At 44.8% G+C, this 13403-nt stretch overlaps 1 protein-coding gene across 1 annotated transcript in view; it reads right to left on the bottom strand.

Moving 5' to 3' along the window:
- Window positions 1–8198, bottom strand: part of LOC126534442 (cytochrome P450 2U1-like) — a 45023-nt gene extending 36825 nt beyond the window's left edge. Inside the window, exons 1-3 of the mRNA XM_050181717.3 lie at window positions 7955–8198; window positions 1698–1822; window positions 56–162 (exon numbers count right to left, since the gene is read on the bottom strand). Coding sequence (XP_050037674.2) covers window positions 56–162; window positions 1698–1822; window positions 7955–8169 — 447 coding nt within the window. The 5' untranslated portion in view covers window positions 8170–8198. The remainder of the gene's footprint in view (window positions 1–55; window positions 163–1697; window positions 1823–7954) is intronic.
- Between the last annotated feature and the right edge of the window lie 5205 nt (window positions 8199–13403).

Raw genomic sequence — 13403 nt, 5'->3', positions numbered from 1 at the left:
AACTTAATGATTTATAGTGCCAGTTGCATTTCATCTAAGAGAACACGTAGCTTACCATCATGCGGTCCTCCATAGCAGTCTTTGCAAAACCCAAGTCCCGCAACATACTCAAACAGAATTTCCTGTTTGCTGACCAAGCCTCCCCATTCAGGGAACCCACACCTGAAAAAGCAATTTCAGTGAAGCGTATGCCGCGCACTTTAAATGATGGCTGGTCTGACAGCGCCAGACAAAAGCTTATTTCGTGCATAGAAGATTCCATTTTACACGTGTCACGGCTGCACAGCAAACCAAACCTTCCTTCACAATTAGACATGTCTTAGCCCTTAAAGGATGGCATATATACATTGCAGAAAATGTTTATATGATGGGGTTTTGCACGAAAAAATTCCCGATCTGATTATTTGGTATGTTGTAGTAGGTTATTGTGGAAGTTAGGACAACCTGAGGTTCCACAAACTCGTGCTTAGCAGCCCGGTGCGATAGCCACTAAGCTACCTCGGCAGGTCAGAAAAATGTTAATTTGCTACATAAATGTGGAATATTCATAATCGACATAAAGAACAATATTCCTGCGTAAACTTTTTCAGCAATAGAGCGGAATACAAGGCAGAAAAGTCGGCCTGTGCTTCACTGCAAGGCACCTATGACTTAATGCGAAATTTGTACACATTTATCTCAGGCTATGTGACTCATGGGTGAACATTTTATTTGCTTTGCATTACGTTTGTAACACCACTGCAGCCGGAGATCTTGCATCTGTCTGTCTCTTCTGACCGTGGTGCAAAGGAATGCGAGTCAGGTGCCGAACTTCTTTTATCTCGTCTTGTGCTCCTGCTACAAAGCAATCAATGGCAATTGCTACTAGTCATTCAGTGCTGGCCGAAGACACTTAGCCAGGACCATCGTGCTCCACTAGCGAATATCAGCAAGAAAAACATTCTTTTGTAGTATGTTGCTTGAAGGCAAAACTCTTCAAAGAAGGGAACTAGCCTCGCGTTGCTGTGAGCTGGACAGACACGGGGCGAGAAAACAAAGTACATTGTACCAGCAGGCGAAAGACACATCTGAAATTACAGAAAGGCCACGAAACTGTAAAAAGAGCTTGGGAGTCAAGAAAAGAGGTCAGAACCCTGTTGAGGTCAAACAAAAGGTTGGTCCAACCCCGTAGAAGTCGCCGAACCACTTTGGCTAACCAGGAGGCTTGCAGAATTATGTGTGAGCCAGAATTGTCAAATAACAAGATGCTATTGAAGCTTCACATTTTCCCTAATATATGTCCCGATAAAACAAAGCAAAGAACGCTCTTACGGGAGGACACAACTTCTTGAAAAGCCAATGACAGCCCACTTATCGTTCAGTCCCGTTGTAATCACATAATAAACACCTTTGGTAACACAACCGTGTTTGATGCCTGGTTCAGCGCGAGTTTTTCTTCAGCTGTAAAGTTGGATTATTGAATAGAAGCAGGCTACGTTTAATGCCAGAGTATCTATTTCTTGCCTCATGTTCGCAAGAAGTATTTTAGCGAGAGATTATTCGTGACCCACATCCTCCCTCAAGCCCCCCTTCCTACGTCCTACGCGGACAGTAGAGAATCGTGTGCTTTACAGTAAGGTTTCCTTAATGGCAGTTGACAAACCTATCAAGTTACTTTTCGAAACATGTCATTTCGTTTTAGGATATATAAAAATTACCTTTGTAGAAGTCCCGATAACCAACAAAAGTGGATGAACGCCATAGCAGTTCCTTTGTGTTCAAAAATTTCTTGATGCTGTCGAAGTCGTTGAGGATGACAACGTTCATGAAATTTACTTTGAGCCTGGAAAAAATGCAGCACGTGTTACTCGATTCAGCAGCCCGGGAGAAGAATATCAGCAAAAATAATATTCTCAATAAACTCAAAGGGCTGCAACACGAAGACTGTAGCCCAACTCACCACGAGAACTGAACACAATATTAGATGAAACTCCTCTCGGCGGCCTCGCTAAAGACCTCCTCGGTCGATGTGGCGGAACAGGCTGCTATAGCTCTCGTATTGCTTGACTCAAAACGTACTGCGGTGTGCAGAGACTCCCGAGCAGCCGTTAGAGCGTTCGCATCGGGATTGATAGCCAAAGAAGCAGCCAGGATTTTGAACGGCAAACACCCATCTGACATTGTTCACCACATAGTCTGGTTCCCAGCTCACATGGGACCAGACGTATTACCGGGTCACCTGAACCCCAATGAGATAGCCCACGCCCGTGCGAGAGGTTTCGTATGCCGCGACGGGATGGTGTCTCGGGTGAGTTCGGGAGAGGTCGTCCACAGTGATCCACTAGTTACATTTCATGAAATCACGTCTCATTACAGAAGGAATAGGCAGAGTTTTCCTTTCCCCCATCATAAGCTCAACAGTCCACAAGCTAGCACGCTCCGCATGCTCCAAACGGGGTGCTACCCCTCTAGGGGCTTTCTGAACATGCTCCACCCGGACATTGATCCTCTCTGCCAAGATTGTGGCACTGAATTTAGCTCATTAAAACACATGCTATGGCAGTGCCTTGTGTTACAGGATTTTAACGGAGAAAAAGACTGGAGGACGAAGGCCATAACACACCCGAAAGAAGACGTCCAGCTCCTGGCTGTCCAGAGGGCCCGTGAACGAGCGGAGAGGCATGGCCTCTCTGTTCCATGGGGCTAGCCAACGGCTGGGTGGGGACCTGCATGCCGCCGCTTACCTCCTCAGGACCCCAATAAAGGCGTTTACTACTACTACTACTACTACTCCTAAGGCACCAATGAAAACTTGACGAATTGTTTATGCTAAATCATCGGATTTCTGTATATGCATTTCAAGGCGATTGTTTTAACGAGAATGGATATCTCAAGTTGGGAACATTGAAGTTCGCATTGGTTATCTGACGCGGCTCTCTACAAGTGAACCTCTCCCAAGTCAATGATGAAGATTTATCACAAGGAAGAAGTTGTAGATGTACGCGAGCCGTAAAACAATGTGGCCGTGGTAGCGAGCAGAATATTATTCGTGATCTTATCCTGTGAGTTGGGAGAAAGCTTTGCAGTGTGAGCGGGTAGACAAAAATAGATAAAAGCCACTGCGTCACTTTTCTTTTCTATTTATTAATACTCTACTTCCCCTTACCACATTAATCTAAACGTTTTATCACGCGAAACGCAACACGCATTGCTCCGGCTATTTATTCTCTAAGTCGCAGACCTACATGTTCGAGCAACGTAGGTACCGCTCGTAGTTGAGCGACCCCATCGGTGCCAGTGAAAATGTTTATGCCAGAAAACGGATGAGGTGCCTTATTTCTTTGCAACGCAATTGGTTTTCTTATATCACTCACACGCCCGCGTGGCGTTGAGTGTTGAGGCCAGATTGTTGTTCCACGTAACATCGCCAAACAAGGCAAATAATACCTCACGGCACCAATGCGTCCGTTACAACGAACGCTTGTATAAACGTGCTGAGTATGAGTTGACATCGCGAGAGAACATGTTCTATCTGGCGCCAGCTGCATTGCCAAGACCACTATTGCGACCGACAGCTCTCTAACGAAATCAGTTGTGGCAATCCTGCTAAAACACGAATGACGTAAGCAGCGCTATATAGGAAAGCGAAAAATAAGGTGAAAAGAAAGAGAACCACTCAAACATCACTACTCTAATTTGAATAGTGCGCAGTCCACGTAAACGTCAACCTATTTTATATCGACTGTTGGTCGAAAGGTAGCGATCTTCAATTACACGTGTGTTACGTCAGCAGACTCCTTCCGATGCCTGCATATTTCTTCTCCCGTGCCCCCGGTTGATCCTCTGGTGTCGCCAACTTGTACTGTCTCCCATCTCACAAGAGTACCGAACAAGGAGCATGGACTTGGCGAGCCGCAGGGCCGCGGCAGTCGTCCGTTCGGCCGGTCGCGCCACCACTGCCACAAGCATGAGGGACCTATTCCCGACAACAATGGTCCCATGAAAACTGTCCATTGGTGCTCCTGGGTATGCGGTGACAAGTCGTCCCTCCGTTCCGCCGCGGGTGAAAAACGGAGACGCACACGGGATAGCGGAACAGGCGAAAGCCCATGGTAATTCTACGAGGCACCCCTCAACTGCCACGAGCTGCAATTGAGTTCTCTTGTGATAAATTTTATAAGTGTGATCATCCGTTGGTTAAGTACTCCACGCTTTATAAAGCGATACACAAGGAACTTTCTTTTACATGAATACCGGCAACGATGAACTGCTTCTCTATTGTTGTGAACAGCGCTGGAATTGAATATAACACGGACTAAGTAGACTACCGAAGAGGGAAGTAGCATATAGAGAAAAAGAAGTCAGCGAACGGCGAGCAGGTAACATCACAAACTAGCCTAGACGTTTACTCTGTAGCCATTTGCACCAATAGGAAATCCCGTAAAGATTATCTGTATCATTTGCTACAAATACTCGCATGTTTTGCTTGTTCAGGGCTACAGATATCACGTACAGCAAGAAGGAACTCTAGCACCTGTAAAGGGCTGCTTGCCATGATATTCGTTATCAACAATCACAAATGATCCTTTGTCATCTATCATCTTGAATGCTTCTTGCAAGTATCGACCACATATGAATACAGCGACTGAATGCTGGACTTTATTGTTTGACCTCAAAAAATGAATTCTGTAAGGCGCCTCGTTTAACCAAGTGGAGTTCTTTAACATATCTAGTTTCCTACTCCACGACCTACGGAATGACGCCGCCTCGTGGGACAATCATACCGGCGACCTCGCACTCTGCGTTTAAGTGCCACATCTACTAAGCTTGTAAACCAGGCAGTAATTAGCCAAGAGAAAGTGTGGACTTGCTTTGTCTGCTCCCTAAACGAAGGTAGCTTACTAGTTCTAAAAGATTGCGGTATTTTTCCACTTCCTAATATTTATATGACTTTCATAAAAGGAGGCTGATTGTATTCCAGACTCCAGCCTAATCTATTGATATTGGCGCGGCAATTATGTATTGTTGAACATAGCTTGCTGTGGCCAGCGTACTTACTGTGCACGATAAAATCAAGTCTTGTCCTGATATTGTTTCATAATACCTTAGCAAATCTTTTGCAAAATAGAGACAGAAGGTGCACAAGAAATGGCCAGGCTTAGCTTGGTTAAGCCAAGAATGCGTTGCATATTGCGCGCGTTGCATATTGCGCGGTCCGTGACGTCACGCGCCGGCGCAGCGCCCCTAGCGGGAGGAGCGGGAGTCAGGTGGTGGCTGCGGCCGCGCGCGACCGCGCGAGTTGGGGCCCAGCTTTTCCTCCGTGACGTCACGCGCCGGCGCAGCGCCCCTAGCGGGAGGAGCGGGAGTCAGGTGGTGGCTGCGGCCGCGCGCGACCGCGCGAGTTGGGGCCCAGCTTTTCCTCCGGCTGTCGTGACGTCACGTCACGTGGTTGCGCTAAAGGTCAATGGTGGCTGCCCGGCCGCGCCCAAGGGCTGAACTGAGTGATTGCAATATGCAACGCATAAAAGCAGAAAGTGCGTGTGCGCAGGATCTCTCCTCTTCTGCTTCTAGAGCAGCTCACGCTTCATCACGTGCACGTTAGTCTCATTCGACTGTGCAAAACGTAATTTCGACTGTGCAATACGACTGCGTAATTCGGCGGTGGTATACGTCTCCACACACAGCATATATTCAGGGTGGCGGACCTCATTCCACTGACGCGCCCAGTGCATCAGAATATAAGTACACTTTCAGAGGAAAACCACACTACAACTCCTGCTAATACAGCCATATGGTCGTTATAGCAGCTATATTCTATTTTGGCTGAAACAATTTTCCTCCTGAAGGGATGTTGGCATACATTCAGCAGAAGTTCATTCGTAATATCATTAATTTAAATTTTATTTTCACTAACATTATTACCCCGATTACTTGAATATGCCTCAGTCGTGTGGAATGACATAGGCGATTCAAAGCACGTGCTAATGAAGAGTTTAAAAATATAGTACAATATTTTTATCAACATCGTTTTGTGAACTTGCGCGACAACTTTAAAGCTCTTCCGTCACTTATGCGCAGGCGTAGTCGCATCAACGTCTTTTTTTCATACCATCTTTTTGTTGAATTTGTAGAAGTTGTAATGTGCTGGCTTGTCAAATGTGGGTTCCGAAGACGACTACCAAGGCATGCAGATACTTCAATGTTCTTCCATAAAGACTGCTAAGTCTATGCAACGATTATTTTCTGCATGTTAATATCTTTCAAAACGCGTCGTTTTCCTTCTGTTGCGAGCCTCGCATTTTGCCTTGTGTCTTCGTTATTGCTGCACTCATCTGCTGTCTTCTTACTTTCTCTTTCCTTCCGTGTATATGCACCGTCTCTCGATCGTGTGTTGCTCTAATGTTGCTCATACGCAGCTGTATTGCCAAGTATTTCTTTTTCTTTTTCTTTTCTTTTAATTGTGTTTCCCCATACCATTTGGTTGAACTTGTTTTATATTTCTACTTTTTAGGTCTTCTTTTCCACTGTGCAGCAGCACTCAGACTTCAATGCTGTTCCTGGGCATGTTAAAATTAATATTGGTTCGCTATTTTATAACATTATTATAACTACTACTATCATTCTTCTTATTGTTACTATGAAAACAATACAGCCGTAAATGATCGGTTGCGAGGATGTTACCCAGACCGGAACAAATAGTGAAAGCAAGATCACTTCTGTGCAAATGATAACAAAATAGAGGCAGAACATGAAAATTTCGCATCAGTACGAACAACAGATGTATCAACACTCTCCAACTATCATCTATTAGCTAAGTATGTTGTTGCGATACAACAGGCGCTTATGATGCATTAGTTAGTTGCAGGAATATAAGTACGTTGCAAGAATGTGCTCGCTTAACATACCGTCTTCCAGCAGCGCGTTTTGGGGTTCGCTCTTTCCCGCGCTCAGCTAGATCGGTTCAATGACGCACTAAAGGCTTCAATAATGCATGTAGATTCGATCGACGGTGATTGTCGTAGCAGCTATGCTTGCGACCTCGCTCAATTTCACCCAATAAAGAGTTAGGTGTCAAATTCACAGTTCTTGCGGTGTTTCATTTTCCTGCGTGACTACAATGCGACACTATATTAAATCAAGTATTTTAGGCGAGGTATCGAAATTTGAGCCTGTGACAAGGCTCCATTGACACAGAAAGCTTGAATGATGTGTTATCTTAAACCAAGCCTTTACCTACGGGACATAAAAGCATGATGATACGCTGGACATAAAAGAAAACACAGGCCATAATTAACATCACAGATGAGCGTATTAAGCGTGAAAGGAGCGTGAAATTTCAACACTTAGAATTATTTTGGACCATTGGTCACACAATCGTACCTCCAAATTTCAATCTTCCGGACAGCATCCTATCTGGGGTCTTTTGATTCTGTATAAAAGGACTCCAATGCATTTGGAAAAATTTTGAATCTTTACTATTAATTTGCTTGAAATTTAGATGCGTAGGATATGCTTTCCACACCTCAGTATCTAAATTCGTAACAGAAAGGGTTCATTGACCACTATAATTATTCGACACTCAAAAGAGCATTACCCTAGCTCGTGCGTACGCGCGTCACAATTTCTGACTACGTCTCACGAATATATTGTGTTATTCTATGGAAGGTCTGCCAGACATTGTACACATGCAATGACTTCAGCATGGTGAGCCACCCTATTTGAAGTTAAGCAAACAGACACGCAGAAAAAATTCTCATTCAACAAGGTGACACCACCGTTTTACACGCTCTCTCGGCTCTGTATGCCCTAGAATTTTCATATTTTGCTTTTAGGTATAACCATTTGAACACGTAAGAAACAGATTTAGTCTATGCATGCATTACTGTGTACTGCTTGAGCTCATTTTCTGAAGCGCTTCACGCTGCGTTTGAAAGGTGCGTCAGTGAACACGCCAACCAGTTATCAGCCTACATACCGTATCACTGGTCCGTGCACCTTGGCCCATTCGAGGGCTTTTTTCCGGTAGAAGTCATGGCGGTGGACTTCGACGTGTCCTCGGATGCTGGTCGCGGGAGGAATAGGTGGCAGCCTGGTTCCAGGAGGAGAGCGCCATCGCAAAAGCCATTCGCTCAGAAAGTTAATGGCAACCCAGAGAACAGATGCCACCATTGACGTCAATAGGATCACCATGCCTCTGCTTTGCGGTGAGCCTGGTGTAGATCCTGGTGTTGAGTGAGATAATGCCATTTAAATTACTCCCTCTCATCATGTTATAGCCATTCTACGCGAAACCATATTCGAGTTCCTGATTCTTAACCAAAATCGTTAAGCAAAATCTCATTTTGACGCCATCCGTTATTAGTTCTCATTTATCCGAAAACTGAAAAACAAAGGTTACGGCGCCAAGCAGAAATGGACGAAGTGAGACACAAACGACACAGACGGGCCCCGACTTTCAACCGTATATTCACTACTACCCACGCAATGTTATATAAGAGACCTATGTGAAAAGTAATCATAGTAGGGATAAGCAGGGCTTATAAACGCTAACACTGCTCGCAGGCCAGTGATCTGTAATCAATTATCGTGGCAGGTACACATGAGCACTCGTGCACAACAGGGGTAATCCGAGCATCCAACCAAATGAGGCAGCTGCACGCTCTAATCTTAGCGGCGATCACGTGCTATCATTTATGAACGACATTTCTTTGTCCCTTAAAGCTAGTGACGGCGTGCTAACGCACTTCTTTTCAATTCTTTTTATGGACGAAGCCTCGATTATCTCCTTTTCAATGCGGTTTCTTGCTTCCCTTAGAAAGGTCGTTTTGTCCTATCATCCTTACTTATCTGTACTGTGATTACTTTTCACTAAGGTTAAAAAAATTTAATTATGGCGTTTTACGTGCCAAAATCACTTTCTGATTATGAGGCACGCTGTAGTGGAGGACTCCAGAAATTTCGACCACCTAGGGTTCTTTAATGTGCACCTCAATCTAAGTACACGGATCCGACAACGTCATGTCGGCGTGTCTGACTCGGAAATAGATTCTTTCGGCATACGCTAATTCCAATGTGGGTGAGCCCACCAGCCTCTTCATTTCGACAGTATTGACTGTTTTACTGGTTTAGACCCATCAGGTGTGAATATAAAGCAATTTTTTCGTATTCGACGGCTCTTATTATTTCATAACGATACCCCACAGTTTACGTTTGGTTAACAAATGGTGTGAGAATATTTATCGATGTTTTAACCTAAAATTCCCCCTTTTTTCTGAATACACGTTAAGTGTTTGTTTTAGATGAAACATCTTTAATTTTGATCTGTAGGGGGACACTTGCTAAACCCGCATCTTACGAAGACACGTAGCAATGTTATCGCGTTTGTCTTTCGAACCGTTCTACCCACCTACGTTGCTTTGGTAGTGTTGTGTAGAAGAAAAGAACCATTGATTTGTCGTGCATGTGCCACGTGCGCAGATGGCACTTTTGTCGCACCTATTGGAACTATTGGAGGCAAATCTAGCCACGCACATGGCATTGAGAGAGGCGTGGACCGGCAGTAGGTTTGACCATGCGAGCCGGAGTGGCCTATTTGAGAGGACTTACTATGTCACAGTAAGCATAATGTATTGAATTCAAAGCAATGATACTTATAAGGCCTCCAATTGTGCAACTTTTTTTCAGAAATTTCAGGCTTACTCTGCTATGACACGCTTGCGTTCGAGATGTAGCGTCTGTGGTGAAGACACACCACACATGCGCTGCTGCCTGGTGCTCACAAACTATACTTTTCGCCGAGCCCGCTCAATCAGGCGGCAGCCTGATTCCGCTGATTCTACTGCTCGCGCACCATCAACGTTATGGGCGTGTCGTCTTCGTCTTTTGTGACCGGACCCTTGTAGCACGTAGTAGTGCGCTACAGGTTCATAAATGGCGTGAAGAACTCGTACAGCAAGACAGAGGGAGAGGCAGCCCTTATCTCTACGGCTAATCATGCTTGTCTGCGTAGGAAGAGCAAGCGCAAGAGATTGCCCTCGAGCGCAGCTGGCTTTAGCTTCGCCGGCCACTCTGGGGCACCATAAACTAGGGGGTTACTTTTACCGTAGTGCCATAACGCCCTATTCAAAGCAAATGGCCCCACTACAAATAAGGAACAACCACGTTTGCAACATTATACCTTTACAGCTTGGTTAACTGCAAAACAACTGAAGCTTGTAAGCTCCGTAATGCGTGAATGAATGTGAATTGTCTATAATTGTGATTAGCATATTTGCCTACTTTAGGCGTTTCAAGTCTGTCTGTCTATCTATCTATCTATCTATCTATCTATCTATCTATCTATCTATCTATCTATCTATCTATCTATCTATCTATCTATCTATCTATCTATCTATCTATCTATCTATCTATCTATCTATCTATCTACATTTTATAATAATGCGATTAGCATTATTTGCCTCCTTTAGGCTCATTGTGCGTATATGTCTATCTGCTTATCTATACATCAGTTCTCTCTGTCTATCCATATACCTAGCCTCGTGCACCAACCCCGTAGCCCAAGTTTTTTCGCAGCTCGGTCCGGTAGACACGCGCTAGGGGTCGTGATCTCTTCGTGGTAGTTCCATCATCGACATTTCATAGTTCCATCGTCGATGAGTTTATTCACCGACTTTCGCCGCACTGTCGTCATCACGCCCTCCTCATCATAAAGCCGTCAAGATAAATCAGTGTCGTGCCATTGTGGTAATACACTCGCGTTCATCCCATTGTTCTCACACCGTTGGCATGCCAGCTTCGACGTACACCCATCGCCACACAGTCATCGACAAGCATTCGTTGTTATATTATTGTGATGCCGTCGTGGTAACTCCACCGTCGTGATTCTAATTTCCTCATCCGACTCTAGCCATACAATCGTCGTCTTGCAATTGCCGTTTTGCAGTCATGGTCGTATCGACGTCGTCAGGCTGTGATTTTACCGTGATTACTTCAATAAAGTCATCCCGTTGTCGTTATGACATCGTTGTCATAGCGAATTCGTCGTTGTATGGACGCCAACACTTCTTCTTTCGATCGTCATTACATCGCCGTTATTATGGCGTCGTCGTTATTGCGTGTTCCTCAGACAGCCGCTCTCACGCATTCATTGTCCTACCGTAGTCGTTAACGCCATCGTTCTCGTGCCATCGTCGTTGTTCTAACTAGGTCATCTGACTCTCACCAAGCCGTCGTGGTCATGACATCGCAGAGTCGTTGTCATGCCATTTTCGGCAATCCATCGTTGTTATGCTGTTGTTTTACAATCACCATCACTTCAGTAACGTCATTCCATTGAGTCTTGCCGTCATTGCCATGCTGTCTTCGTTATTTCATGGACGTCGTTCCTTCTTCGTTATTCTATCGTAATCGGCCCGTCATCATTACATCGTTATTGTGCGCGACTGTCACGAATTTGTCGTGGTTGGTGTCATCAGATAATCTCTATTACGCATGTGTTTTGATACCGTCGTCAGGCCATGGTCTTCATTACAGCTTATTATCTTATTGTTTCCATACCGTCTTCTTAACGGCATCGTCCTCATGTACTCGTGCTCAACCTATCGTTCTCATCTGGTTCTCACGCAGTCATAGTTCACGATCGCCATCATTTATAACTCGTACTCTCAGTGGCGACATGCTATAGTCATCTTCCCGCCATTGAAGTTCCATCAACGTCTATACCTTCCTGATTACATCGTCGTGACTGTGTTGCCGTCATACAGTCACCCTCATGCCGCCATGCTCTCCGCAATTTCGAAATCTTCGCAATTTAGTCCTTGCCGGTGTGTGTCGCATATAGTTGACGGAACTGAACTCTCACATTGATCACTAGAAATGTTAAAAGTGGTATCAGGAATATCCTGTCACTACATTGCCCAAAAGCTAATCGCATTACCGCCCAGAGAGATCGCGAGACATTTGCAGTAAATTCTTGGTTAGGCAATTTCTACTCCCGCTAGTGGCCATGCAAATTCTGCAGAAACCACACGGCGCTTCTTTTGCGAAATTTTTCCTGTTTCCTGATATGACCTACCCAATTTTTATTTCTTTAGGCAAAAGATTTCCGGCTCTGAAAGGTTATTAAAACAATGTGTTCAGTTTGGTGGCACGCACACCGTGTGGCGGGGGCTCAAAGTGGAGTAACTCCATTTACCTTGCTTTCTGAGTTCTGGCCTATGCGACTCCCCCACGCTTGAAAGGAACGGAGTCTAATATCTGAGGACAATTGGATAAAGTCTATTTCCCTACTTCATTTAGTTGTGAAAAGTGTTATTGACAAGGCGGTGGTAGTCGGTGAATATGTAATAATCACGTATTGACCAATTATTACGTGATGTACGCTCATTATTTTTCCAGCTGTAGTGACGGGGATTTCGTTGATTGTTCAGTCTTTGCTACTGACAACAGTACGTCTAGCCCACTGTGCGTCAGTGCTTGTAGCCATTTGGGTCCCGTCTAATAGCTTTTTCATGTAAGGTGCGGAGCGCAGCAGAAGGAAGAGACCACCGATGCACTCATTTCGCTTCCGGTGATATGTAGTCGCGGCAACTAGCGCGGCTATTGTGGTTGCTTTTTGAAACAGTGTGGGCAAACGAGCTGGTTAAAGCCGTAAGAAAAGAGAGTTTTTAACAACAAAACAGATGACCTGAAGTGTGACTCAACTGTTTCAATTGCAATTGATATGCGTCTTATGTACCGATTTGAAAAGATAAGCAATTTAAGAGAAGCAAACCAGACAAAAAAGGGAGAAACAAACTAAACCTGTACATATCACAACCCGTGTTTTACCTGCTCTGCTTTCTTGTCGTTATCCTGTCAGTTATTATCTATTGAAAGGAACCGACTACCGTTATTAATGCACTGATTTTGTTATACAATTTAGAGCTTACCGGTCAGAGTGTTCAATACTGCAATGATAACGAGAAAAACGTCGTACAGCATATTACAGATAATAAGAGGAGTTCTAGAAAGATTTTCTTGCAGAGGCATGCGAGAGCGGGGTGGATATTAAATGCTAAAGCAATTAGGCGTCTGCGGGAGTTAGATTCGCTTTTCAACTTCATTATCAATTTATTTAAAGTAAATGTTTTAGCCCTATATCTCATTCAAACAGAAAACCACTTATATGCGCGGTGGTCGTGCAGTAATCAGCTATATTTGACTTTTAGGCCGCGTTTTGCCTGCTCCACGTTGGAGGTCAGCTAGCAGTCTCTACGGCTGCAACAGCGACAGCATACGGCGCGTTGAGGCAATGCGGCTTCTGTGGGAGGCAGCACTCACACGCAGCCTGCGTGAGAGCCGTCCATGTCATCACCAAGTATACAGCCAGCCACGAATGCGCAACAAAAACTGCCGTTGCGGGCTAGTGAGTACATGCGTAAGGA

The sequence above is a fragment of the Dermacentor andersoni genome, chromosome 7 (assembly GCF_023375885.2).
Source record: "Dermacentor andersoni chromosome 7, qqDerAnde1_hic_scaffold, whole genome shotgun sequence".
Taxonomy (NCBI): Eukaryota; Metazoa; Arthropoda; class Arachnida; order Ixodida; family Ixodidae; genus Dermacentor; species Dermacentor andersoni.
Note: the sequence above shows the minus strand (reverse complement) of the source record. Positions and strands in the feature narration are given on the sequence as shown.